The sequence below is a fragment of the Hipposideros armiger genome, unplaced genomic scaffold (assembly GCF_001890085.2).
Source record: "Hipposideros armiger isolate ML-2016 unplaced genomic scaffold, ASM189008v1 scaffold_741, whole genome shotgun sequence".
Lineage (NCBI taxonomy): Eukaryota > Metazoa > Chordata > Mammalia > Chiroptera > Hipposideridae > Hipposideros > Hipposideros armiger.
In genome coordinates, this window is record NW_017732091.1 from 546,975 (window position 1) to 572,901 (window position 25,927).

At 48.4% G+C, this 25,927-nt stretch overlaps 1 protein-coding gene and 1 long non-coding RNA gene across 8 annotated transcripts in view; one reads left to right on the top strand and one right to left on the bottom strand.

The window, feature by feature from the left end:
- The window catches only part of LOC109373711 (uncharacterized), a 25,966-nt gene extending 18,489 nt beyond the window's left edge, over nt 1-7,477 (bottom strand). For all 4 annotated transcript variants that reach the window (XR_002122275.1, XR_002122273.1, XR_002122274.1 and 1 more), the window contains exon 1: nt 6,818-7,477. This is a non-coding gene — a long non-coding RNA (uncharacterized LOC109373711). The remainder of the gene's footprint in view (nt 1-6,817) is intronic.
- A 132-nt stretch (nt 7,478-7,609) lies between these two features.
- Nucleotides 7,610-25,927, top strand: ACP6 (acid phosphatase 6, lysophosphatidic). 4 transcript variants are annotated; one of them, XM_019627830.1, is made up of 10 exons: nt 7,610-8,290; nt 15,487-15,618; nt 15,698-15,828; nt 16,153-16,232; nt 18,840-18,927; nt 19,822-19,954; nt 20,641-20,738; nt 23,338-23,433; nt 24,933-25,098; nt 25,730-25,927. In XM_019627830.1, the coding sequence occupies exons 1-10, from the start codon at nt 8,072-8,074 to the stop codon at nt 25,874-25,876; spliced, it is 1,290 nt and encodes a 429-aa protein (XP_019483375.1). In that variant the 5' UTR covers nt 7,610-8,071; the 3' UTR covers nt 25,877-25,927. The 4 variants fall into 4 exon arrangements, with proteins under 4 accessions (XP_019483375.1, XP_019483376.1, XP_019483373.1 ...); XM_019627831.1 differs by having other exon boundaries at nt 15,490-15,618; XM_019627828.1 differs by lacking the exon at nt 25,730-25,927 and adding an exon at nt 25,215-25,720.

The following is a 25,927-nucleotide window of genomic DNA, read 5'->3' on the forward strand; positions in this document are numbered from 1 at the left end:
GGGAAGAGCGCAATGATGGTGCCAACTTGGGCCAGTGAAGCAACGTCCTCCACAACTAGATTGAGGAACAAAACGACAGCAACTTGTCTGTTCCCCTTCCCCCAATTCCCCAACACTGTTCCCATCCCCCCAATTCCCCAATAAAAATCTTTAAAAAAAAGAAAGTAAATGAAAACAAAACAAACAAACAAAAAAACACAGAGAGAATTATCTTGGCTCCTTGGTACCGAGAGGATCTAACGTATAGGCCAATGTATGACGGTCTCATTAGGCCATATTTCTCTGGCTGAGGCAGTAAGCATGGGAGGGACCAGTAGTGACCTCTGGGTCAGGCGTCAGTTACTGGTTGCCAGGCTCTGGGGAAGGGAGGAATGAATGGAGAACGACTGCCAATGAGTGTGAGGTTTCTGTTTAGGGTAATGCATATGTGCCGGAATTACATAATGATAATGGTTGCACATCTTTGTAAAAATACTAAAAATCACTTAACTGTATACTTTAAAAGGGTGAATTTTGTGATATGTAAATTCTAGCTCAATTACAAAAAAAATTCAGGTAGTTCAAACTTTCTGAAGACTCCCCTGAGCCTCCTGGTTTGAGTTCATCAGTCTTTCCAGGGTACAACGTATAGATCACACCTTCATTGTGGACTTACGTAATGTTTTGGTAATATTCCAGCCTCCTCTAATGCTTAAGACTGCTCCTAGACAGGAGTAGGAGCTAGTGTCCCCAGCTGGACATAGTGCTTGAAACTCAGCACATACTCAACAGATACAGGTGGCACTGAAGATACTGTCTGCTTTCTAAGACTTTATAAACACACAGCCATATTGAGGAAGCCATTTTGGGGATACAATAAATATTATGTACACACTGTGTGTAAGGCTTTGATGACATAAAAATGGAGATGCACAGCCTCTACTTTTGAGGAACTTACAAATTTTTCATGGAAATAAATATGCTTAAATAACTACAGTACGAAGCAGGAAACAAGTGCTATGCGAATGGCAAAATGATCCACACCTAACAGTTCAATGAAGTAAAAAAATTACTACCTTGGGGGTTATGGGGAAGATTGTTGTGAGGTAGAAGCAGGAAAATGAGCTGTGGGGATGTAAGGAGATGTTAACATGAAAGGCTCAACCGAGGCATATTCCAGAGCTACGTGTTGGACCAAAATGAAAACACTTTCAAAGAAGCGGGGGGAAAAAGGGAAGGGGGGAGAGGCAGGTAACTGAAATCGTTACCCACACTGACGGCATAAAGAGATGCTGAATTGGAGATAGGCAGCTTTTTGAAACGAATTCTTTGGAGAGAACTGTTGGGTGCGAAGAATTCTACCCTCCTCATCAAAGGTGAGGGGTGGGGAGGACATTGGCCCCTTACCTGAGACCAAAGGACAGGAGTTTGCGGGAACCATCTGCAGAACTGCGTCTCCCACAGTTCGAAGGACACTGGCTGCTGACTGGCTCACACCTGAGAAATCTAACCTAGAGGGCTGAGGGGTGGGGAGGCAGCAGCTCTCCCGGAGTGGCCCAGGGCAAACGGTGTTTCCTACGGACCAGGTGAGGTCCCCGAGGGAAAGGGAACTGGTGCGGTGTTGCTCAGCCTCTTTCAAAACGACTTCCGGCAGAGCTGAGAGGCCTCCATAGAAGAGAATTACAGATGAACCGCTGCAAAAGCGTGAGGAAAGGGAAGGTCTCTGAGGAACCCATGAAAGTCCCTCAAAAGGGCAATCGGCTTTCATCGTCTGCAAGGGTCAGAGAGCACCAGCTTGATCACTTCCACAGTACCAAGAATGTTGCTACTGTAAGTCCCCGCCCTTCTGCTTTGCTAATCTTCCTCACCAAGCTCCAGATCCTGCAGGGGACGTCAGAAACATGAGAGGAGTCAAGAGAGAAGCCAAGAACCCTTCTCTCCCTCACCCGCACACTGCAGATTTCTAGCCAGCCCAAGCTGGAGGAGGGGAGAAACTGCTACTTTAAATGAAGGTTGAAGTGATCCTTCTTACCTAGGACTGCCATGTTAATTCCTGGTTGTCACTTTATTTTGCCACTTTATTAAGTCACTTAAGACATGACTGTTTTTATTACCTCTGAGAAACCATCTTTGTCTTTCCTAGGGGTACTTGGTGCAGGTTTTAAAAAATGGTGGGAGTCAAAAATGAATTTGCTTTAAGATTCCATTCTACCAGTTGTGCTTGTTCAATGTAAACATTCCAGGTAGAATAGGAGACGGAGCATTGGGCAAGGGAACAGACGTAGCCAGGTCCAAGCTGTGATGGGAAACATAGATACACAGAACTCTCCCAGTGGGAGGGAGGCTGGAAATATAGACAGCAGGGTCACTGGAAGGGCCTCCAGTCCCAAACTAGAGTTATTATAATACTGGGGTAAAACTTCAGTATATTTTGGTATTTATTTCACATAATATATTTTAAGTATTTGAGACCAATAAAATAAAGTACACATATTTGATACATTTCAAATAAGTAAAATGTAAATATACTGAAACATATCATTCTAATATGAAAATCAAATATTGCTTAAAGTAAGCACTACATAAAGTTAATTGGGGTTAAAAAATGAGGCAAAATTACAATCTTTTTTTAAGTGATCTTAGTGTATCCATGATGTCATTATTGATCTGTGAAAAGCTTTCCAGTGACTGAAAACTTCTTTCTGAACCTATGCTAGTTAAGGGAATGAAAAAGCATGTAAGAGATCATTATAGGCTGCTCTTAAATCTTTTTCTCTAGCCCATTATTTTAAAACAATCTTATCTTGGTTGATAACTTTGAGGAGATTTGGGGATGAGGGAGGGGGGTGGGGGGCAATGTTTTGTTTCTTTGCAGCGCCAACTTTTTTATTTATAACAAGCTGGTTGTTTTCTTTTCCTTTTTTTGCTTTAAAGAAATTATTTCTCATTTGTCTTCATCTTCCTATCTCATCTCATATCCATGAAGACTCTACGGCAGACACCATATTAATACCAATAAGTGTTCTGTTCATATCTCATTTGTTGGAAAGTCTTTGTAATAGATAAGAATTATTCTTGCCTTAGAAACTTGCTTTAGCGGTGGTTTTCTTTTTTTGCTTGGGGATTGTGGACGTATAGGAGATGGCTTTCTAAACAAGCTCGCCTATATTTGATTCAAAATTTGAATGAAGCATGTCTCTGTATGTCTCAAGACATCAATGATGCGGGTTTTTGAAACTCCAAAACAACAGTATCACAGCAACAGAAATACCAGTATTCCAGAACTTTAAAACAGCATGGAGGGGCTGGACAAATGGCCCAGTTGGTTAAGAGCGCGAGCTCTGAGCAACAGTGTCGCCGGATTGATTCCCACATGGGCCAGTGAGCTACGCCCGAGCTGAGCTGCCAACGGGTGGCCGGGTGGCTCAGCTGGTGAGACACGTGCTCTTAACAACAAGGTTGTCAGTTCGACTCCCTCATGGGATAGTGGGCTGTGCCCCCCTGCAGCTAGATTGAAAGCGGTGACTGGACTTAGAGCTGAGCCTGCGCCCTCTGACAACTAAGATTAAAGGGCAACAACTTGACTTGGAGCTGATGGGTCCTTGAAAAACACAATGTTCCCCTTCTCCAATTCCCCAACACTGTTCCCTTCCCCAATTCTCCAATAAAATCTTAAAAAAAAAAAATAGCATGGAATACCAGAGTAGTGGACCACTGAACACTGATATTGTAAATCATTTCTCCATGTGATGAGGCGCCAATAAAGTTGTTTAAGGAAGTGACAAAGATGTATAGACATAGGAACAGACTTTCCCTGTTAGAGATGTAGAGAATATTAAGCCCACCTCCTTCTGCCAAAAGGTAGCATGAGTCACTGACAATGCACATTGGAAGTTGATAAATGAGAGGAGGAAAGATGGGAGGAAGGCGTGGAAGACATCTGCTGTTTTCCCTTCATCCACTTACCAACCCCCACCCCCCCTTCTCTGAATCTCCTTTGAAGAACTGCCTGCACCCCTCATAGCTCATGTGGTTTGGGTGGGGTGACTTCCCCTTCAACTCCCAGGATGGCCGGAAGTGATTTGTTTCAGAATTAAGCGCCGTCCCAAATCTATCAAATGATTCTCAGGCCCAGGATTTCTATTTGTATGGGGGTGGGCGAGGCGGGGAAGCTCTTTGTTTCCAGTTAGACTGATGGGTGAAGAGAGTAAAACTGCTCCAGCGACCATGTGACCCAGGGGCAGGCTAGGCGTCACCAGATAAAATTTGAGGATAAAGGTGGATTTGGGGGGCTGTAATAGAAACCAGAAACTAATAGTATTAACAGTTTTGAGTTTCTACCTGCCAAGCCTGAGGCAGTTCTGAAGTTTTCGACAATGTGGGCTAATCAATTCCTTTTTGTCTTTTTTCCTGTTAATTCAGCTTGACACAAGTCTCCTGTCACTTACAACAGAAAGAGTTCTAAATGATAGTCAAGAAAAACAAACAAACAAAAAAACCCCAGCTAGGAAGCCATCAGTCAGGACTGAGGCGATGGTAGGAAGAAAGAAGACTGACTGGTGAGAAGTCATGAAGGAAAAATAAAGTTTCAGCCTCGCATGTTAGAGGCGTGTCATACATGCTAAATATCACACAAATTACTACCCTCTCCCCGATAGGAGCTTAGCAGTATCATACCTGTGGTTCTTACGGTGGGTGCAGGTTTAGACAAACATGGGTTTCAATTCAGGCTGCCAAGACTCTGCTACTTAAGATCTATCTGTACATCCTTCTCCTCTTGGCGTCCTTAACACCTGAGTCTTGTCTTCTTTCTCAGTCACTCCTCAGGCCTCTCTTTCTCTGCCCTTCCCTTAAATGATGGGGTTCCTCAGAGTCCTGTCCTAGTCCCCTCAATTTCTTTCCCCACTCACCCTGGGAATCTTACCCACTCCCATTGTTTCAATGAATAACAATGTACAGAGGAGTCCCGTGTATCTATTCCTAGACCAAACTTCTTCTGAGCTCCAGACCAACATAATCAATTGTCTAGGGGGCATTTCTACTTAGACGCCTCACAGGTATCTCATAATGTCCAAATCTAAAATGAACTTGTTGGGGCAGCCAGTGAGCTCAGTTGGTTAGAGCGCAGTGCTCATGACACTGAGGTTGCCGGTTCGATTCCCACATGGGCCACTAAGCTGCGCCCTCCACAACTAGATTGAAAACAACGACTTGACTTGGAGCTGATGGGTCGTGGAAAAACTCACTGTGCCCCAATAAAATTTATAAAAAAAAAAAATGAGCTTGTTAACTTCTGCTCAACCATCTTTCAGGTAAATGGCACCCTCACGGCCCAAGCCAGGAGCTTGGCAGCCATCTTGACTCCTTCCTCTCTCCCCCTCTGTACTGTTAACTCTGCCTCCCGCAGGTTTCACACCTGGAATGCTGCAACGGCCTCCTAACTGACTTTTCTCCAGGTTTGCTCCCTTCCAAGCCAGGGTGACACCCTGGAGAACAAGATCACAGTTAAACTGGCCATTAGGCTCTAAGTATTTGCTGTAGTTAAATTTAAAGTTAGGCTCCAAGCTTCCTGTCAACCAAGGCAAAAAGGAAGGAAAAGTAATCTCCATACATTTTAATGCATGTTCTAATGTTAACACTTTAGCCCAAGACAAATTTCTCAGGAGATTTACAGAGAGAGCAATAAGTGATGTAATGGACAACTCCAATGATCAATCCTATAATTTCACGCCACAAGTATTTATGGAGTACTTACTATGATCCAGGCACTCTGCTCACTACTGGAGATAAAGCAGTGAATGTGGTCGTTTCTTATCTAAGCTCCTGGTTAAAATTGAGTTTGGGCATAATATTAAATGCAACCCTCTGAAGACAATCTAGTGGGAGGAGGGTTAATTTCCCGAACCAGCCCTGCCTGGTGGTAAAAGCAGGGTCACAATAACAGTATTCAGTCCCCACATCCTCCAACTCCAGAGCCTTCCCCAGAGCATGATTTCAAGGTTTCTAGCCTCTCTTTTAAACTACAGCTCACTATCACCACCAGCACCACCATACATCACACACCAAATATCTGTAGGACTCCCCGGGGGTTGTCTCACATATGCTGACAAACAGTGCTTTCAACTACCAGGAATCTGTCATTTTGCAACCTAACGTGCTCTGGCTTCCTGCAGAGAGATCTGCTGATTCATCCCTGGCACCTGCCACCCACCCCTGCAACCACACACACACACACACACACACACACACACACACACACACACACACACACATGCTCCAGCAGGATGAGCCTCTGCGATTGCTCTTACAGATCAAAGGTACTGCTCATGACGCCTGACCCACGTGTGTGGCCCAGGCTGCCAGAACAGGGTGTGAACTTGGGTGGCCTGTCCCTTATACAGAAGGTACTGGCGCTCAGATGCCAACATTCCATTGCCCTGAAGGGGCTCTGATGTGCTAAAACTGTCAAGCACGCTGAAGTTGCTCAAATACCAGGGCCTTTTGCACCAAAGCTGTCGCACATTTTCACTAAATTGCGGAGAACAGCTGCCCCCAACCCAGATGTAACAGCAGTGTTGTTTGTGCTCCTGTGCCTTACGTGGGCCACAGGAAACCTGCTTTCAGGTTTTAACCACATCAGGGACACAGTAAGACTCTGGAAAGTGGGTCCATGGGCTAAGCCGGCAGGCGGGGGGTGGGGGGAGGGGGGGAATAACTGTGACAAGACAATGTGCAGTGTTCCAAAATGACCCTCCCCCCACAGAACATTCAGAACCTTCTAGCTTGGAGAACAAGTTCAGACTCAGGCGAGAGCCATACTCCATGGTAAATATGTTACCTTCTCATCTGGTCCAGTTTGATCCAAAGACAGAATTTCGGATGATGAAAGAACTGGTTATATATCTTATATTCAGACTCGCCTTACAAAAGTCACTCCTCTCAACTTGACCTTTGCCTTGCGATGGACGCAGATGGTTCGATTGTGTCCTGTCACCAAGATCTGGAACACAGGTTTGGGGTAGCTGTATAGTCAAGAGAACCGGCCCAGCAGGTGGTTTAGGTTGGCATACTTCTTAGTAAATTAAGGTGCCAAGTCACTAGGGCACTTGCCGACAAGGCCTGGATTTTTCCACAATAAATATTCTGGATGTTAAGTAAACACATCAGTGAGCTCAAAGTTCTACATGTTTGCGACGATTTAAGCCTCTTTAAACATGCCCGGGGGACAGTAAATAGAGATTAAATATAAATCACGTAGTGCTGCCATTCGCAAATGGTAATCAGTAAACAGGTGTCTTGGCTCTTCGCTTCAGCACCTCCTGCTTCCAGGATTTCAAAGACGTTTACTACGCTGTTTACACTCAAAATACGACCTGCCACCAGCCCCGTTCTACCCGTTCTCACGTTACCTACACTAGCCGCCCTGGCAAGCTCGCGGACTCACTCCCACTATATTGGCCACTCAGTCCCGGAGACTTGCACTCACTCGAGGGGATGAGGGGCGAGGCCGACTGCCGGGGCGGGGCAATACCTCCCAGTGAGAGCCCCGCCGCGCTCAGCCTTCTGGGAGTTGTAGTTCCCACAATTCAGGGCCTCGCGACATGGTGTCACCGCGGGACTCGTTTTCCCGTGCTCCTCTGCGCCGGTCCACTTGGAGCCGGTTCCTGGGTGCATGAGGAAGTAGGAGTTTGCTTATAGAAAAGTGGAATCCAGTTGTCTGTGTTAGTGGAGTCACTGCTGCAGAGGAACTCTGGGCAAGTTCCTATCCCTTCAAGACTGCTGGAGGCCAAATTTGGAATACAAATTTAAGGTTCCCTGAGAGCGAAAGATTAGGAACTGAGCTCCCCCCGGCCCAGTCCGCCGGTGGAGCGGCCATCACAGATCCGGGTTAAAACTTCCAGGGACTCTTCGCTGCTCCCACTCGGGGCCTCCTTCAGGGTTGGGAGTCGCAGCAGTTCCAGCTTGAGAGGCTGGATGTGCGCGCCCGTCGGTTCCCGGGAACTTGGAGGCGGCCACTGAGCTCTGCGCCCGCGGAGGTCGTGTGTTCGCCTCGTGCAGCCTCCTGCGGGAGGGCAGCCGAGGGGCTTCTTCCATGATCACCAGTGTCTTAAGGGGGCGTCTGTGGGTGCCCGTGGGCGTCCTGACCTCGCTGGCGTACTTAGTCCACCAGCGGCGGGTAGCCCTGGCCGAGCAGCGGGGGCCGCACGGCCAGCATCCCGTCGACCGGAGCCTGCTGGAGTTGAAAATGGTGCAGGTCGTGTTTCGACACGGGGCGCGGAGTCCTCTCAAGCCCCTCCCGCAGGAGGAGCAGGTGAGAGGTTGGCTCGGGCCGGGACCGGTGGGGCTAGGACCGTGTGGCCAAACGGTGGTGGGCCAGGCGCCTCGCCCCGAATTGTACCCTCCCTTAGCAGGGTTGGGGCTCCAGACGAAGAGACAACAGCAGTCGCCGGTTCCTCCCCCCGGCTCCTGCGCAAAGGTGCTGGCCTGGGTCCCTCCGTCCCTCACCCAGCTCTGACGCTCCAGGTGCAGAGCAGCCCCTGTCCTTCCAGTTGCGCCCGGGATGGCTGTGGTGTATGCAGCACAGCTAGTAGCACTGCGCTACTTCTGGTGCATATAAATCGTCTAGCGATCTTGTTAAAATATAGATTCTGATTCATCAGGTGTGGAGTCGGACCTGAGATTCTGCATTTCTAACAAGTATTTGGGTGACCTTGAGTACAAAGGTGTAATGCCTTTCTGTGTGGCCGTTTTGAAGGTTGTCAAAGGTTGCAGTGATCTTTGGGACAGGAACCACCCTAACGGATCAACGTGAATAACAGAATGAATAGTCAATGACTTGGGAACCGATTTTACAGCAGCTTCCTTTCAGGGTTTGCTGGAGACCATTTGAGATCCTTTGGAGGCTTTTGGGTCACAAGCGCTGTATCATGGGGCTCTCCTTTTCTGTTTTGGGATTTGTGGTAGGAAAAAATTAAAAATTGGCTAGTTTTGTGGCTATGATGCCTTAAAATCGACCTGGTTTGGTCAGGGAAATTATGATTAAAGCACAAATTCGTTTTTTAAATGATTACCTTTCCTGGATTTATGTCTTGGGGAGGGCGAGTGAAGTTCTCCGACCTCTCATAGCAGGCAGGCCTGTGATTGAAGAACTGGCTTCCTAGTGAAGATGCATGGGCTCCCTGAACTCCTCAGGTCCCAGCTGTCACACTTCCGGTGGAGCGCTTTTGAATTGTGGGTCCTCCAGGTTAATGTTGGAGCAGGTTCAACCTGATGTCCAAACCTGATATTAAGCATACTCTTCATGATCATAGTTGCTTTCCAGAAACACTTAGGGCTTTGTACACATTGTACAACTGAAAGCCCAGTTTTTAAAGCTGGCCACAACTTGAAATCAAGCCTTTAAGCACTTCCCACATAAATAGATCTTGGGTTGCACTTAATTCTATTACCAGATTTCTAATTAGCTTTTCTATATGGCTATACCACTTTCTGGCACTGGAATTTCTTTTCTCCCTCCCTCCGTTTCTCTCTCTCTCTCTCTCTCTCTCTCTCTCTCTCTCTCTCTTCCTCCCCTCCATTCCTTCCTTTCTTTTTGATGCTTTGATCTTTTTTTAAGTCCTTAACTTTGCTTTTTTATGTTAGGTCCCTACATTTTCCTTATGATTTTGTACATAACCTATCTCTTATGCACTCCCCTTAGTCCCTTTATTCTTGTTACAGAAAAGCTGGAAAATAACATATAGGTATAGAAAACTCGTGTGAAAGACAAAGTTACCAGCGGTAGCAGAAAATAGAAGTCTGAATGTCTAGACCTGCACTTAGTATGTACAGTATATGTACTCCCTAGAGAGCCTAAAAAGAGATTTAGATTCTTTTAAGGCTTTCTCTTGAGCCAGTGGGTGTATGATGGGGTCTCCTGCCTTTATGTGGAAGAGGCACTTGTAGCTCAGGTATAATGCCAGTTTCATTCATCTTCTGTCTGTGTAGCCACAAAATATGGAACATTCGAGTCCACGTCCTCGCTTTGCAATTAGGGAAGGCACATTACTTCTGCCTGCTCACGTTCTCCAGACTTTAGGCAGCTGCAATAACATCTTCGTTTATCTCATATAGTCTTATGCATAAAAGCCAGAGGTGGAACCAACTCTTTCAATGTAGGCTATGAGCTAGTGTCATTGGACTGCTGTAACTTGTTTCTGGAAGTGCTCGCTCAGGTTTTCTTTTCAAGATCCAATTTGATAGAGGGTGTTATTGGGATTTTTCTAATCTTCCTGGTTCTGCTGTTAGTTATTGTCAGGAGGGACGACTTGGCAACAATTCGAAAACTAAATTTGCCTTTGGTAGATGTTTCCAGACTGCTGACTTGTTTATAGATAAACATAAGACAAGTCATTTAGTTATCTCACAAATCCTCAGAAAGTAGTCTTGTTTAAAACTAGATGTTTTACTGAGTTGTTTTCTCGTGGCTTGAATGGCTGTTGACTTAACTTGTCTTCCTTTAGCTGTGCTCTGGAAATAAAACTCTGGAACTTGATTGGCCATTTTTTCGGGACATTAGATCCAAGTACACATTCAAAAGATAAATTTGGCCCTGCTTTTGGATTTCCCTCTGCTCCCCTCCATACAGGGGCAAGATGGCCTCCAATCAGGCAGGTTCCTCGGTTTTTGTAAAATAGATTCCAACCTATCCCAGCTCCATGGTTGATTAAGGCATGTGGGTTTATTATTTGGTGATGTAAATAAACTGGGAAGTGCAATGTCAGTGTCATTGTTGCTTAATACCTATCCAAGGCTCAGCTAAGGGTTTTCAGGAAGCATGCGTGAAGGATGTGCTGGTCAGTTTATTCTTTCCTCTAGAGCAGTGGTTCTTAACCTTGATGGGACATTGGACTTAACTGGGGAGCTTTAAAAAAATAGCGATGCCTGGGTTCTCTCCCAGAGAGTCTGATTTAATTGGCCCAGAGCATCCAGACATGGTAAAAGCTTCTCTGGTGAAACTGTAGAAGGATCTGGACTGGATAGCACTAAAAAAGTTGAGGCCTGGATGCGATTAGGTCCGGATGGGGCTCAGGCATTGGTAACTTTTTAAAATTCCCCAGTGATGCCAGTGTGTAGTCAAGGTTTCAAACCATTGCTTTATTCTAAAATCTACACCTGGAAGGTTTGCGTTTAGTTCTATGTAGGTTTCTTTCTTCTCCCTGGAAGGTAGCGTATTGATCCCAGTCTAGTATTGTCGTCACAGAAATGTGCTTTGGTGAGACGTTATTCTTCTGTGTTGAGAAAACAATGAAGGAAGCAACCCCACAGAACTCATTGCTGTGACTACTGACAAGATGTTCATTATATTACTCTATCCTCTTTATGAGGGCCCTTGGGAGAAATTTGTCTGTTAGCGTTCGAAATGGTGTGCTTCTCCGGAACAGTTGACTTGCTTTTATCTTTAAGCTTGTCTAGCTGATCAAGTTTCTCCTTTTACATAAAAGCAAGGAAGCTTAGTGCCTAATCTCGGCCCATGTCCAAGTATATGGATCTTCGTGGTATGTATTGTTGAGTGACTTGACACTGCATCCATTTGTTTGTCCCTATACGCATTTGCTTTTGTCTTTCTTGCTGAGTTTGAATGGGTTGTTTTAGTATATATATATATATATATATATATATATATTTTTTTTTTTTTATCACCTACTTTAAGTTAGTTCTTGAAAATGGGGTACAAATAAGTAAGTAAAATTATAAAGTTACTCTTTGTCATTAGCACGGGAGCAAGAATGAGAGTGTGTATGTAGGATGGACACAATGTATGGAACTGAGGTGCCATCCATTCTTGAAAATCTGAAAATGTGTACTCTGGAGTTGACATGACCTAGACTTTCAAGAGTCATTCCCAGGAAACACCAAAGATCCCCCTTTGGCAACTGTGCCTAAGGACCCATGTAAAGGTGGTTGATTCCGTCTTGGCTATAAAGGAGATTACATTGTGGTGAAGGAGAAAGACAAAAGAGATTTCAGTTGTGGAAATACGCGGGAAGCGCTGGGAACTCCAAGGAGGCATCTCAAATTTAAAATGTTCAAAACTGAACTCAGCTTGTCAACTATTCTGTCTTGGTCTTTGTTTTAATCGAGGAGTTACCTCCATTATCTTTCTCTCACCTTAGGCACCCAGGCTCAAAATCAAACTAATGTTTGTTTTTCTTTATGCTTCCTTGTTTATCTACCAACATAACCCCCAAATAAAGCTTTGATCTACTCACTTGCCAAGTTTGACTCAAATTGCACCCACTCCTGCTATTCCTCCCGCCTTAGGTGGGACCCTATGCTTTCTTCGGCTCTGTTGCAGACATCTTGAATTTGGCTTTTCTGCATAGAGTCTTCCCATTGCAGTCGTGATTTGCGCTGCTGGCTTTCAAACTGTGGAGCCTGTGGGTTGCGGGGATGCTGAGTGGCTGGGGGCCTGGGTTCCCACTCCTACTTCAACCAGAGAAATTCCAGTTTTCGTCTTTAAATATACAAATCTGAAGTGAAATTCTACTTGGTACTTGCTAATTAAAAAGTTCGACAAGCACTCGCAGGCTGAGGCAAACCAAACCACTCCCTTCCCATATGCACCGTTCACCATCTCTGCTTTGCTCAAGTTTCCTACCTATTCCAGGAGTTCTCAGTACCACCCTCTCCTCTTCCCGCCTTCTGACCCTCAAGTCCAGGTCTTCGCTTGTCTAAATCCTATTCACTTCGAATGCCGTTCCTTCCATGAAACGTTTCCTGAACCCCCAGCTAGAAGAGAAGGTCTGTCTTGCCTTTGAGCTACAGTGCTCTTCATCTGGTTTCTTGTAGTGCATGGTACTGCCGTCGTTTACAATACATTTATAGCTTGTCATCTCCACTGACCTGAAAATCCAGAAAAAGTAGTCATGTTATCTCAGTCTTGGTATCTTCCACAGGACCTGGCAAATTGCTGGAGCTATTAATTGTACCTAATGGGTGCCAAGCCCTTTCTTTGGGCATCTGGAATGCAGAGGTCAACAGGTGACCCGGTCTCTCTTCTCAGGAAGCTAAGACTGCTGAGCAGAACTGACTGGTAAAGGAGCTCTTCTCATACACTTCCAAAAAGGCCACCTAGGAGAGCCACCGAGGCTGCTGTGAGAGCCTGGAGCCGTGGTCACAGCTTCTGGGAAAATTTTTTTTTTTTTTTAAGATTTTTATTGGGGAATTGGGGGGGATGGGAACAGACAAGTTGCTGTTGTTTTGCTCTTCAGTCTAGTTGTGGAGGACGTTGCTTCACTGGCCCAAGTTGGCACCATCACTGCGCTCCTCCTTGGCGAGGCAGATCAGTCGCCGGCTTCTGGACGGCTGCTCACTGCGGCTGCTGGCCGCTCACGCTGGCTGCTGGCTACACACGGTAGCCCATGGCAACCCACTGCAGCAGGGGCTGCAGCCTACGCCGTCGCAGGCGACTCATGGCAGCCCAGCTCCAGGTTGAGCTGTTGTTCAGCATCTTAGCTGTGGAGGGCAGTGTCACTGGCCCTCATATGTGGGCCCCGAACCGGGGCCCTCTGGCATCCCAAGCCAGCTCTTAACCATCGCGCCACTCGGCCGGCCCAGCTTCTGGGAAATTTAAGCTGTCCTGTGGAATGAACAGAAGTTTTTCCAGATGAAAGGGGAAAGACAGGTCCAGGTAGAAGACACATGAGGCTGAAAGGCCAGGAGGTGTGAAGGTCTCTAGGGAACAAAGTTGGGTGGCTAGAGAGTAAGTGTGTAGGGCAGGGAAGAAGTGGTGAAGAGGCAGATATCGAGGGGCCCTCGTGCGGCTGTGAGCCCTTGAAGGTTTTATGCAGTTACAGGATCAGAACTTTGAAACAAGGAGCAATGATTAAAAGATAATAGTAGGAAGAAGTCTCTGCACTGAACACCCAATCTGACAGCAGTTGCTACAGCACCAGTGGGAGAAGAGGCTCAGGTGTTGGGGACTGGGTGTGGGTGGGGCTGAGACCATCCCTCTTGGAAGAATGGAGAGCTTCCTCTGTACAAGGAGAGCCTGGGACTCCCAGAGGCATTGTCCCAGGATATTGCTGGGAGGGGCCAAGATAAACGTAATCATATGTGATGTAGTAGGTTTTAAAAATGTTAGTTTTGGGCCGGCTGAGTGGCTCAGTTGGTTAAGAGCTCGCTCAAGAGTTTGAGCTCTGAGCAACAGCGGTTCGAGTCAGCCCGAGCTGAGCAGCCGTGAGCTGCCAACAGGTGGCGGGATGGCTCAGCTAAAAAAAAAAAAAAAAATGTTAGTTTTACTCTAACAAAATGAAGTAGTAGGAAATTGAGTGAAATAGTGTCCTCTTGATTGTAAGTGCAGTAGGAATTCAGGTAAGAAGACAACCGCGGAAAGCTGGAGTAGTCACTGATGGCCGGGCCAGATCTGAGGATCACTGACCCTTGCGGAGAAGCTGGCTGGGCAGACATCAAGCAGGACTGGAAGCAAGCTGAGAGAGGACACACATCCAGGGCGGAGGGAGGGAGCAGTGAAGTGGAATGGCAGTACAGCTGGGGGCAGAGCTGGGCCACAGTGCAGAAGTCCTGGAGGGCCGCATGCTCATGTCTTGGAACATGAGCTCTCGATATGATGAAAGAGGCTTAGCCAGGTGGTTCTGTCTGGATGGACTGTGGGACTCGGTCCCAGGTTTGCGCCTGAGCTAATAAGGTGTTATACTCTGATGGGAAGACAAAAGAAAGACTTCCAGTGACCTTTTTCTAGCCGGAGATCTTGAGGGTTTGGTGCAGGGATGGTGGAGCAGTGGGGAGAGTCAGAGGTTTGCATTTTGGGGCGCAGGAGAATTGTGTGAGCATTGAGAGAAACAGTAAGTATGGAGGCGCTGGTGTTTGGGGTTAGAAGAAAAGATTCTTTTGGAAATTGAAGTCATTGCATCCGATGCAGTGAGTGTAAGAGTTTTATGGGCAGTCGGAGCTATGAGACCTACGGCTGCTTGTGACATTTTGAAAACCGTTCCAGTACAGGTGGGGCAAGGAGCCAAGGAAGATGGTGAAAAAATGAAAGTTTCTTAAAGGGCCCTGCCTGTTGCAGATATTGGATGAAAGGAAGGGAACTATGTGTTGGTTACAAAGGACATTCAGTACAGCCCTTAAGGGATGGACTTAGAAACATGTGATTCTTTAAAAACCCTTACAGTATGTGGTCACTGAAATTTCATTCATTCATTCTCTCATTCATTCATTCACTGCCTGGCATGCTGGCCACTTTTCCCCTCTACTTCAGTCTGGCCTTAGTGCCAGAGCAGCCTCTTGACAGTAAGTACAAGTGTCACAACGGCAGGACTTGGGCTCAGGACACCTGGAATAGTAAATCCCGGTCTTGCCTTCCCTTAATTGGAGGTAAAGTTTCTTTCTTTCCTTCCTATGGGGAGGTCGCAGGTCTGGTGTCAGGGATCCCAGCTGTGCCAAGTGCTGCTGGATGTTACTGCTGTTAAGTTTCAAACACCGTGTTGTTTTCTGTGGTCCCAGCAGGTGGAGTGGAATCCCCGGCTGTTAGAGGTCCCACCCCAAACTCGGCTTGAGTACACCGTCACTGACCTCACTGGTGGCCCGAAACCACATTCTCCTTTCGACTCGCAGTACCGTAAGACCGTGCTGAAGGTGAGCGACGCTTCCTGCTCTGGGCTGGGCTTCGTGGGCTGGGACGTGTATCATTCTCTCTCCTTCTCCCCCACCTCAGGGGGGCATGTTTGCTGGACAGCTGACTAATGTGGGCATGTGGCAGATGTTTGCCCTGGGAGAGAGGCTGAGGAAGAGCTACGTGGAGGATGTCCCCTTCCTTTCGCCAACCTTCAACCCACAGGAGGTCTTGTGAGTCGCTTGGAAAAGGGACGTTGCACCCAATTTAAGGTCTTGAGGAAACCTGCCCTGGTCCCCCAGATGGTTCCCACTGTCACCCAAGGTAGTTCGGGGGCAGTTACCCCTGTGGAATAGGATCCTGTGAACAGGTGGTTGTTGAAGGTCACAGTCACTGGCTTTTGGGTCCCTTGGGACAGCCCTCCCACAGAGAGAGAAAGGGTTCTTCCCAGCCCCATACTCCCCATCTGTACTCCCAGCTGCTCTGTGGACTAAGGTAGCGTGCATATAATTCAATCTTCCTTTTTTGAGTGTCCCCATCTTTTGGTTTTTTTCCAGCGTTCGTTCCACTAACATATATCGAAATCTGGAGTCTACCCGGTGTTTGCTGGCTGGGCTTTTCCCACATCCGAAAGAAGGTTCGCGTTTGGAGTCTAACAGTCAGCCCCTGTCCCTGCAGAGCATTTTCTTCTCTGTGCCAAAGCCCCCACCTCTGTCTTCCTTGGTGCCTGTTCCCTTGGCCTCTTTGCTGCACACGTGGCTTCCGTGGTCGGCCTGCTCTAGTGGGCCCCTCCTGTCTGGCCCTCCCGCTGCCTTGCCAGCCTGACTTCTCCGCGGCGGCAGATGTGCGTCAGTGGCTCTGACGGGCCCCTGCCTCCCGACTCCTGCTCTTGAGCTTCTGCACAAGCTGCATGAGGCAGCGGTCGCCAGGTCCTGTGAACAGTATCGGGGGCTCTTTGCTTAGGTGACACTGCTGCAAAGGGAGGAGCGCAGGAGGGACACTTAGCTGGGACCCTGGTGGAAATCCACAGCATGACCCAGAGGGTGTCACCAGCATTGGTTCTGCCTTTCCTCGTTGAGAAAGTCTGTCGAGTGTGGGCGTTGACAAATTCAGCCAGCGTATGGCCCCAGCTCATGGTTCCCAACCTTTTCACCACCGAGGACCACATGTATTATTTTCCCTCATGGATCCCATGTATCGAGGGCCTTTGACTGCTTAGCAAAGGAAGCGGCATTTTGTCACATGCAGTTGCTTCAAATTTACATTTAATGGCCGGTCTGAGTTTTAGATCCTCCTGACCTCGTCAATATCAAAATACTAAAATGGTGCCATCAGGCAAAGGTTCTTGTTCTTTTGTTTAGCTTCTTTAGTGGTAGCTCAAAAAGATACAATGTTTCCATCAGGCTTTAAAAAGTATGTAAAATGATCAAAACCTCCAGGCCAGAGGAGACTGGCCGCGTCCCCAGCTGAGTTGGGTAGTGCTGCTGGCTGAAGTTGGCTGCGGACTTCCGCTATGTCTGTGTCACACACAGCAGGCAAGATGGGCTGCCCCTTACATCTGCAGCCCCCGAGCTTAGGAAAATCCACAACGCCTGGCCTTCTGAGAGCTCTTTACTCACTCAGCTTCTAAAAGGCCAATGTCCTCTTCTCAGAAACACCGAATGTTTGAGTGAAACACCAAAAGCTATTTCTTATATCCGCAGGCAGGTCTCAGCGCGAGGATGCTGCAGGCTTCCAGAAAGGGGGAAGTGGTACCATCCCCAGCCTCTGGTGTGGCTGAATGGGACCCAGACCTCCTGGGACTCCAATTGGACGTCTGTCACAGCGACATCCATACCTTGCCTAGTATCAAGGGACTCGAACAGACCAAAGAACCCCACAAGGTGTTAGCAGTGATATTATAGAAGTGGTGTGACTTTGCAATCTTGTTGCAGGAGTAAAATCCTAGAGAAATTCCAGAGGGTTATGTGTAAGCTACAGAGAATCAGGCTGTGGGAGAAGCACCATGTGGGCAGTCATTCATTCATTGTGTGTCTGAGTGCTGATTCAGACGTGCCTTATTCATCAGAAACTGGACATCCACTATCCAGACACGAGATAGGAATGAATCACGTTACATTAAAGGTTTAAATCACAGTCGTTATTATTCTGACACCTAAAGCACTTACACCAAACATTATTCTAAGAGCTTTGCATATATTAACTTAATTCTTGTAATAACCCTGCGAGGTAGGTAACGTTATCACCAATTTACAGATAAAAGAACTAAGGCGCAGAGAGGCTAAGTGACCTTCCCAAGGACACAAAGCTGGTAAATGGTGAAGCTGGGATTCGAACCTTGGCAGTCTGGTTTCAGAATCCACCTTCCCCACCCTTATGTTCTCCTGCTTCTCAGAGGACAAGTAAATCAGGAGAGGGCCTCTGATCATTTGACCAACAAAGTGTGTCTGAATTCTCATAGTTAAGTTACCATAGGCTACGTTTAAAGTCCTGGGGTTTTGACTGTCAATACTTTGGGAATAATAGCGCTTTGAGGTTTAGAGTCACCTAATCACCCCGCGGGTTAACCTCAGCGAGTTCCAAAGAGGCTCTGATGGGAGCCCTTGCCACAGGGCCTTGCCATCTCTGGCACAGAGCAAAGCATGGGATGGTGTTAAGAGCGCCTTTGGGTGTGTTGATGGGGACAAAGGTACTTGTGAGCTTTGAGCAGCTGCGAGCTGCTGCCTGGTATAAAAGAAACATTGTTTGTAGTCGAAGCCTGGCTTTCGTTTTGGGCAAGGCTGTGGGGTCTGTGGCCTCGTGGTCGCCTTTCTCAGATTGTCATGTGATCAGTCACCATATGGGCCTATAGGATTGGACTTGGAGAAGCCTCGTTCTGATAAAGTCGGTGGGGGGGATTCTTTATTAGAAAGCCCAAGTGCCGGCTGTGCCTCTAGGCGGCGTGTTTTGGGGAAGTCCCAGCCTGCTCCAGCTCTGTACCTGCTTTAGTCTCTATGTGACCCGACAGGGGGGTCATGCCAGACAGAACAAGATGGCTGCCTGCTTTCCGCATCGCTAGACCACAGGTGAGCTCCTCCAGCAAGGCCAGGGCACGTCGAGGGCATTCACTGTCCTTAAGGAGTTAGCTTGATGGCCTGCCTCCTGGAGCAACTTCATCCGTGTAGACGAAGAGACGCAGACAGAGGAGGATGCTGAAGACCACGCTGAAGCCTCTTCCTGCCTTTGCTTCCCCGCTTCCTTCCAGGACCCATCACCATCCACACTGATGATGCGAGCTCTGAAGTCTTATACCCCAACTTCCAGAACTGCTGCAGCCTGCGGGAAAGAACCAGGTAACTGCCCCGGGTTCTCGCTCACCAGCGGGGCACAGACCGCGTAGCCTTTGGCTGGCAGGACTCGGCCAGCACTGAGGGCCTGCCCAGGTTTCCTGTGCTGGTGGATAAGGGACTGCGTTACCCTCAGGTCCAACATGGCTGTCCAGGCAGTGAAAACGCTCTTGCTCACGGTGGCAGACTCAGTGAAGGGACAGGAAGCCTGGGCAAAGCCACATGCCGGGCTGGAGAGCTGATGGCATGTACAGCCATGAGTGGGGCTTTGCTCGTCCAAAGCATTATCCTCTCAACAGTCTTGAGTTCTCAGATGGGGCAGACGAAGAAACTGACGGGTTAAATGTGAGACAATGGAGCGAGTCATCAAACTGCAAATGCAGAACACGCAGATTTCCCTCCTCTTACCAGTGTGTGGCCCCCCTAGGATAGATTGGTTGGGCTGATGATACTTTCCAGGGTTCAGGTATTTCTGGGCTGCACCAAGACAATATATTGGGTTGTCAGAAAAGTCATGACATATTTTTATGGTTTTCATTGTAAAAATGCGTCATGACTTTTCCGACAACCCAATAGTATGTGTTCCACAGAAGAAAGAGAACGCTCTTTTCAAGCAGACCAGGGCCGCGCTTGCATCATTTTTGGTATAATGAAAGAAAATGCTAGCATGGGATTTGGAAAATCCAGCCTTTTATTCTAGCCCTGGTACTCATTCAACTTCTTTTAGTCATTTGACCTCGTGGGGCCTTAGTTTACTTGTCTGTATCATGGGAACAGTGCCAGCCAACCCCAGTGAGTTGTTGCTGAGGATTAAATGAGTTCCCACACGATGAATGAGAAACGGCGTGTAAACTGTTAATCACTATACAACGTAAGGGATGACTTTTTATTTTTTGGCAGAGGCCGGAGGCAGGCCGCCTCTTTGCAGCCAGGAATCTCAGAGGATTTGAAAAAGGTGAAAGAGGGGATGGGTATTGCCAGCAGTGATGAAGTGGACTTCGTCCTCCTGTTTGACAATATGGCTGCTGAACAGGTGGGACGGCTGCCCTCCTCGGGCCCTGGGTTGGGGAGCCTGACCGGGCACCTGGGTGGGTTGGCTTCTGAGGTGGAGCTGGGTGGAGAGGGAGCGGATGGAGGCCTCCTGCTTTGGAGGCAGCTGTGAGGGGAACAATCAAGGAGGACTCCTCACTCGGTTAGGAGCTCAGGCGATATAATAAATACTGAAGACCCCACAGTGAGCCATGCTGCTTGGGATTCAAAAGTCGGACACCCGGAGGCCGTGTGGCCTGGATTCTCCTTCCCTCTCTAGTGACGACGCCCTGAAGGCAGATGTGCCTTGTGCTCGTGGGGTGTAAGGTTATAAGACAAGAGCTTATATGAAATATTTACAGTCCATATGTCTTAGAAATAGTTTTGGGGACAATGAAGGCCAAGTAGGAATTTATGAATTCCTTGCCTGGTATTTTATTCACCTTTTTTTATAATACAGTTTAAAAAAATAGAAGTGTTTTTCATTTTGGAGTAGATAGCCATCAGAAAGGGAGGAAAAACATTTTTTTTCCTGGGCCTTCAGATCTCTAGGAATAGTTCCAGGGGGCCTTGGGGACTTAGCTTCCTGAGCTGGGAAGGTCCTCCCCGGAGGAGACGGGCCCCTGAAGGCTCCGTAGGAGCCAACACGCTGCCAGGCGCTTTCTCAGACTGTGCCTGTGACCCTTCCAGGCGCACGGCCTCCTGAGCTGCCCCACGCTGAAGAGATTCACACAGATGATCGAACAGAGAGCTGTGGACACAGTCTTATACATGCAAAGTGAAGACAGGTGAGAGGCCTCCTCAGCTGCTGGCCTGAAGTTCATGCTTGGTCAGGTCCCCTAGTGTGTGGGGAGGGGGCTCATCAGGTCACCCACGCCTGCCTGCTGGCACGTGTGTGTGTGCGCTGGCGGAAATCACCCCGTTCCGCTGGCTCACTGAGGGGGCTTGGCCCTCCGTCCTTTCACTTCTAGGGCTGGGGCTGGTGACGCAGTGCTTCCGTTCGCTGTCATACAGAACCCAGAGCCACCCCTCAACTGGGTTTCTCTTAATCACTTTGTGGCTTTAAGTTTTGAAGGATTTGGGTGGGGGGGGTGGGGGGAGAATAATCATCTCCCACTTGATTCATCTCTTTACAATTTAGGAATCATTTTCACACTCTCACTGGGAGGTAGGTGTCATTCTCCATGGTAGAGTCCAGGTCCTGGCTTTAGAGATGACGAAACTGGACCTGGGGGTGTGGGCTGCCTGCCTCGGCTCGACTAGCAAGGGGCAGAGCCAGCACTGGGACCCAGATCTTTATCAGTCCTGTTTTCTCTATATTACTGGGACTTCGAGCTCTGTTTCTGGAAGGCCTGTTTCCTGACTACCAGAATGGAGAGCCTCTCTCTTACCAAACTGCAAAAAAAAAACACCTTTTTTCTGATTAGTTAACATTCAGCGTGCACTCAGGATAGGTGACTTGGTGGAGGAGGAATGGGAACTAGAGGAACAGTGCTGGGACGATGAGTGGGAGGAAAAAGCAGCTACATTTCAAGAATGTGCCATCTGTCGCGTAAGAATAAGCGCCTCCGAGTGCTTCTCCTCCACTCGGAGTCAGTGTGTCCACTTGTGCGCTCGCCTAGGGCATCCCGAAGGCTCCAGCCTCGCCACTCAGCTCGCTGCCACTGCCTGTGACTTGACGCCTTCCCGCGTCTGTCCCTGAAGTGGCCCACCAGAACTAACGTGTCACTGACTGCCCTTCGCTCCACTATCTCTCTTTCTCTCGCTCTCGCTCTCGCTCATATTTAGTAAATATTTTAGGATTTGCAACCTGTGCTTTATCTGTTTCTACTATTCATCTCTGTCCATGCAGCAGGAAAGCAGCCATAGACGATATGCAAAGAAATGGGCACAGCTGCGTTCCAATAAAACTTTATTTACACAAACAGGCAGGTGGGTGGATTTGGCCAATACCCATAGTTTGCTTTCTCCTGGAGTAAAGCATTTTTTATTTTTTTAAACATTTTATTGGGGAATTGGGGGAGGGAAACAGTGTTGGGGAATCGGGGAAGGGGAACAGACAAGTTGCTGTCCTTTGGTTCTTCAGTTTAGTTGTGGAGGACATCGCTTTACTGGCCCATGTTGGTATTATCATTGCGCTCTTCCCGGGTGGGGCAGTCGCTCACTGGCCATTGGACGGCCGCTCACAGTAGCTTACGGCAGCCCACTGCAGCCCCACTGCAGCCCACGCCATCGCAGATGACTCACGGCAGCCCAGCTCCAGGTCAAGCTGTTGTTCACCATCTTAGCTGTAGAGGGCGCAGCATCACTGGCCCGCATGTGAGATCCGAACCGGCAGCCCTGCTGCTCAGAGCTGGTGTCCCAAGCCAACTCTTAACCAACGCGCCACTCAGCTGGCTCCTGGAGTAAAGCATTTTAAATAAGACCTGATCTATTCTCCTTTCTGTTCCAATTAATCCTGGTTTCATAAAACTGATGTTTCTTCAAGGACAGAGAGTTACAAACTCACAATGCCACCTGACTGGGCTTGGCTTGCACTTTTTCTGGAAAGGATATGTTGCATGCTGTATTGGGTGCCTACTCCTCATCCATTGCTTCAACCTCCCTTGATTTATAAAGGCGGCCATTTATCAAGGTACCACGAGTGAGGATTGCTCTAAACCAGTAACGGCAACCACAGTCCCTTTTGTCAGCAGTTGGGTTCTGGGAATTCTGGGAGAGGCTTTTTTCCCCCGTCTTAGATAACAAGTGAAAGGCACCAAAACCAAGCCTTTCTGCCGCTCACCGGCCCCCATCTTCCTGCTTCGTTTACTACTGTGAGATGACACGCTTGGAGTTGCAGTAGCCGCCTGTGACCAGGAGGTAACAGCCTGCCTGGAAGGAAAGTGGTGGAGCCACAGCGCCAGCCCGGCAAGCACTCCCGCTGAACACTGTTCAATCAAATCCATAAATAAGAAACATCCTTGTGGTCTACTATCCAAGGAAGGCGGGCTGGCACATAGGAAGTGTAGTTTAGGGTGGTGTTTTTTTGGATCGCTTTTCTAAGGGCCTTCTGGAATTCCTGGCATCATTACACCCTGTCCTTCCCAGCTCCGTTCTTTTCTTCCTGAAGCCTCGTTCTTATCCTGACTTGTCCTCGTTGCCCATCCCCTCAGCCCCTCCCGTCTCTGCGTGTTCACACCAGGTCTGTATCCTGTGTCTCTGCACACAGAGAGCCCTCCAAGCCAAAGCAGCGCCGTTTCTCCCTTCCTGCCTGCCGCTGGGCCTCGTGCTTCTCTTCTCCCCTCTGTCTGATTGGGCTGGTGAGGTCCTCGGGGACAGAGCCAGCCTGCATCCTCTGTGTGCCCAGTAACCGCTGGCTGCTCAAAGGCTGTTTCCTTGCCACAGGGAATGTCTTCAGATGGTGGTAGGACCCTTTCTTCACATCCTGGAGAGCAACCTGCTGAGAGCGGTGGACCCTGCCTCTCCAACTGGCAAGACCAGGTAGGTACCTGGCACAGCAGCTCGGCTCTGTGCCACTGAGGGCAGTGGGGGGGCTCCGACTGCAGGGAGGGAACCCAGGTTTTAGGGGGCCGAGAACCAGGCTGTCAGTGACTGAAAGGTGATGTTTAAGAGGCCACGAGTCCCAGAGACGTTCAGGTTTTTACCTTTCTTTTTACTACACCCATCCTACCATGATTTGAAATTTTTATCTTAGCTAAAAGAACCCTAAATTTATTTTTCTATTAATATTTTTTTTACTAATCGAACACATGTCAGAGTGGCTAGTTATGATATCACACTGATTCAATATTATAATAGCCCAAGACAAAGATCGTTGCTTAATAGATTGTTTCGCTTGAACACCTTCCTTGAGTGGATAGAAGGGGATGATATCTGCGAGGCATTTTAAAATGTTGGGAGTGGCTTGTGAACCTCCATGGCCACTATTACAGAGCTGGAAGCCCAGGTTAGGGACCACGGGTTTGGAATGTCACGTGTTGTGGCAGTTGCCTAGCAAAGTGCGGTCTGCGGGTGAACAGTTTCACTGTCACTTGGGCGCTTGTTAGATTCCCAGGCCCAGCCCAGAGTCAGAGTCTGCATTTTAACAAGATCCCCAGGGGATCTGCATGCGCCCTAATATTAGAGAAGCACTGTTGTTGCAGGTGGCCATCTTGAGAGAGAGAGACTGAATGTGGCTAGAAACTCACGACGAGTGCAGGAAAGGTAGGGGACAGCGAGTTGAAAGAGGAACATTCAGGAACTTTGGGCCAAGATTTATAATAGACGATCACATGGATGCCCTTCCCTGTCCTTCAGTCCCTGCAATGACAATCCATTCCCCGCTGGCCTTTGTCCCCTTGCCTCCCTTGGCCTTGTGTCTGTAGAATACTACGGGACCCAGTGCTTCTAGTTTGGGGGTCAACACATAAAATCCCTGATCTTTTTCCAGAGACAGATACAGGGATCAGGAAGATATAGATTAAAATGGCCCCTTTATTACTGATTAAAGCCATTTGAAGAATGTGTTGAGGGCTAACAGGCTCGTTAATATTCCTTTGAAATGAACTTCATTCCCCCCGAATGTGAGCTTCCCCAACAAGGAGGAGAGCCAGCTCTACTAAACTCACCACACGGCTGAGAGTAGGAAGAACACTGGCCATAGGCAGGCAGGTCCCAGAGAGAGAGGCGAGGAAGGACCATGCACACATGCTCAGGTTCTGCGAAACTCACCAGGGGAGAGTGAGTTGGGGGGGTGGGCGAGCGGGCGGGCAGGAGGAGGCCAGGAGAGCTACACCCGTGGGGACCCCACCTTACAAAGGCATGGGGCGTGGGAATAAGTTTCCTCCCCACCATCTACTTCAAAGGAGTTTTATTCCAGGCTCAACTGGGTTCTAGATGCCCCTTGGTTTCTGAGGCAAGTGTTCCTTGCTGAAAGATGGCAGGCAGTGCCCGGGCCTCCTGAGTCCTCAGTAAAGATTTCTGAACTGTGCTCCCTGCAGAAAGCTGTACCTCTATTCGGCTCATGATGTGACCGTCATGCCTCTCTTAATGGCCTTGGGGATATTTGACCACAAATGGCCACCGTTTGCTGTTGACGTGACTTTGGAACTCTACCAGCACCAGCAATCTAAGGAGTGGTTTGTGCAGCTCTATTACCATGGGAAGGTAAGACCTCTGAGGTGGGATCGGGTGGTGGCACCCTTCCCTGAACCCCAGCCACCTGGTTTGGCACCAAGTCTCCATCCTCAGGGAGCCTCTACTGGTGCTCTAATGTCCTCTAGGGCGACTCACAGCTGTGGCCCAGGGATAAGGCGGCACTTGGCATATGGTGGCAAGCTGGGACTCGGACCTTATCCCAGGCCTGTTCCAGACTCCTTGTAGGAACAGGACCACCCTCCTCTTCTCCTGAGCATCTGCCAGGATGTGACATCTGACCGGGAGGCCTGTTTTTAACATGAATGTGGTGTCTTTGGGAGGTGATGTGTGCTGTCACACTCTTGGTGCCTTGGCTGCTTCAGCAGGTTGCTGTCCAGGGCAGAGGTGAGAGCAGTCCCCAAGGATTAGACCTTCAGCCCTCCCAGCTCAATGGCATAACGTCCCAGTCAGTTCAACAGACAGTTCTTGAGTGACTTTCACAGGCAGGCATAATTGCTCTTATTCTGGAAGCTGACCGAGTAGTGGGGCTCGCTGGCTGTCACATGTGTGCACAGACCATCGGGTCCAAGCCTCACAGACCTCTGGGCACAGCTGAAAACGGGGTCCTTAGTAGCCCCGCTGAGTAATGTCTCTTCCACAGGAGCAAGTGCCGAGAGGGTGCCCAGACCGGCTCTGTCCACTGGACCAGTTCTTGAACACCATGTCAGTTTACACCTTAAACCCAGAAAAATACCACAGAATCTGCTCTCGCGCGCAGGGACGAAACTCCGAAATGGAGCGTGACTGATTGATATGAGCAGGGTGTGTTGATTTGTCAATAAAATGCCTTTTACGATGC

Coding starts and splice junctions, on each gene's coding strand:
- ACP6 (XM_019627828.1), top strand. CDS start 8,072: ATGATCACCAGTGTCTTAAGGGGGCGTCTGTGGGTGCCCGTGGGCGTC. Junction 15,829..16,152: donor TTCAACCCACAGGAGGTCTT/GTGAGTCGCTTG, acceptor GTTTTTTTCCAG/CGTTCGTTCCACTAACATAT. Junction 16,233..18,839: donor TTTCCCACATCCGAAAGAAG/GTTCGCGTTTGG, acceptor GCTTCCTTCCAG/GACCCATCACCATCCACACT.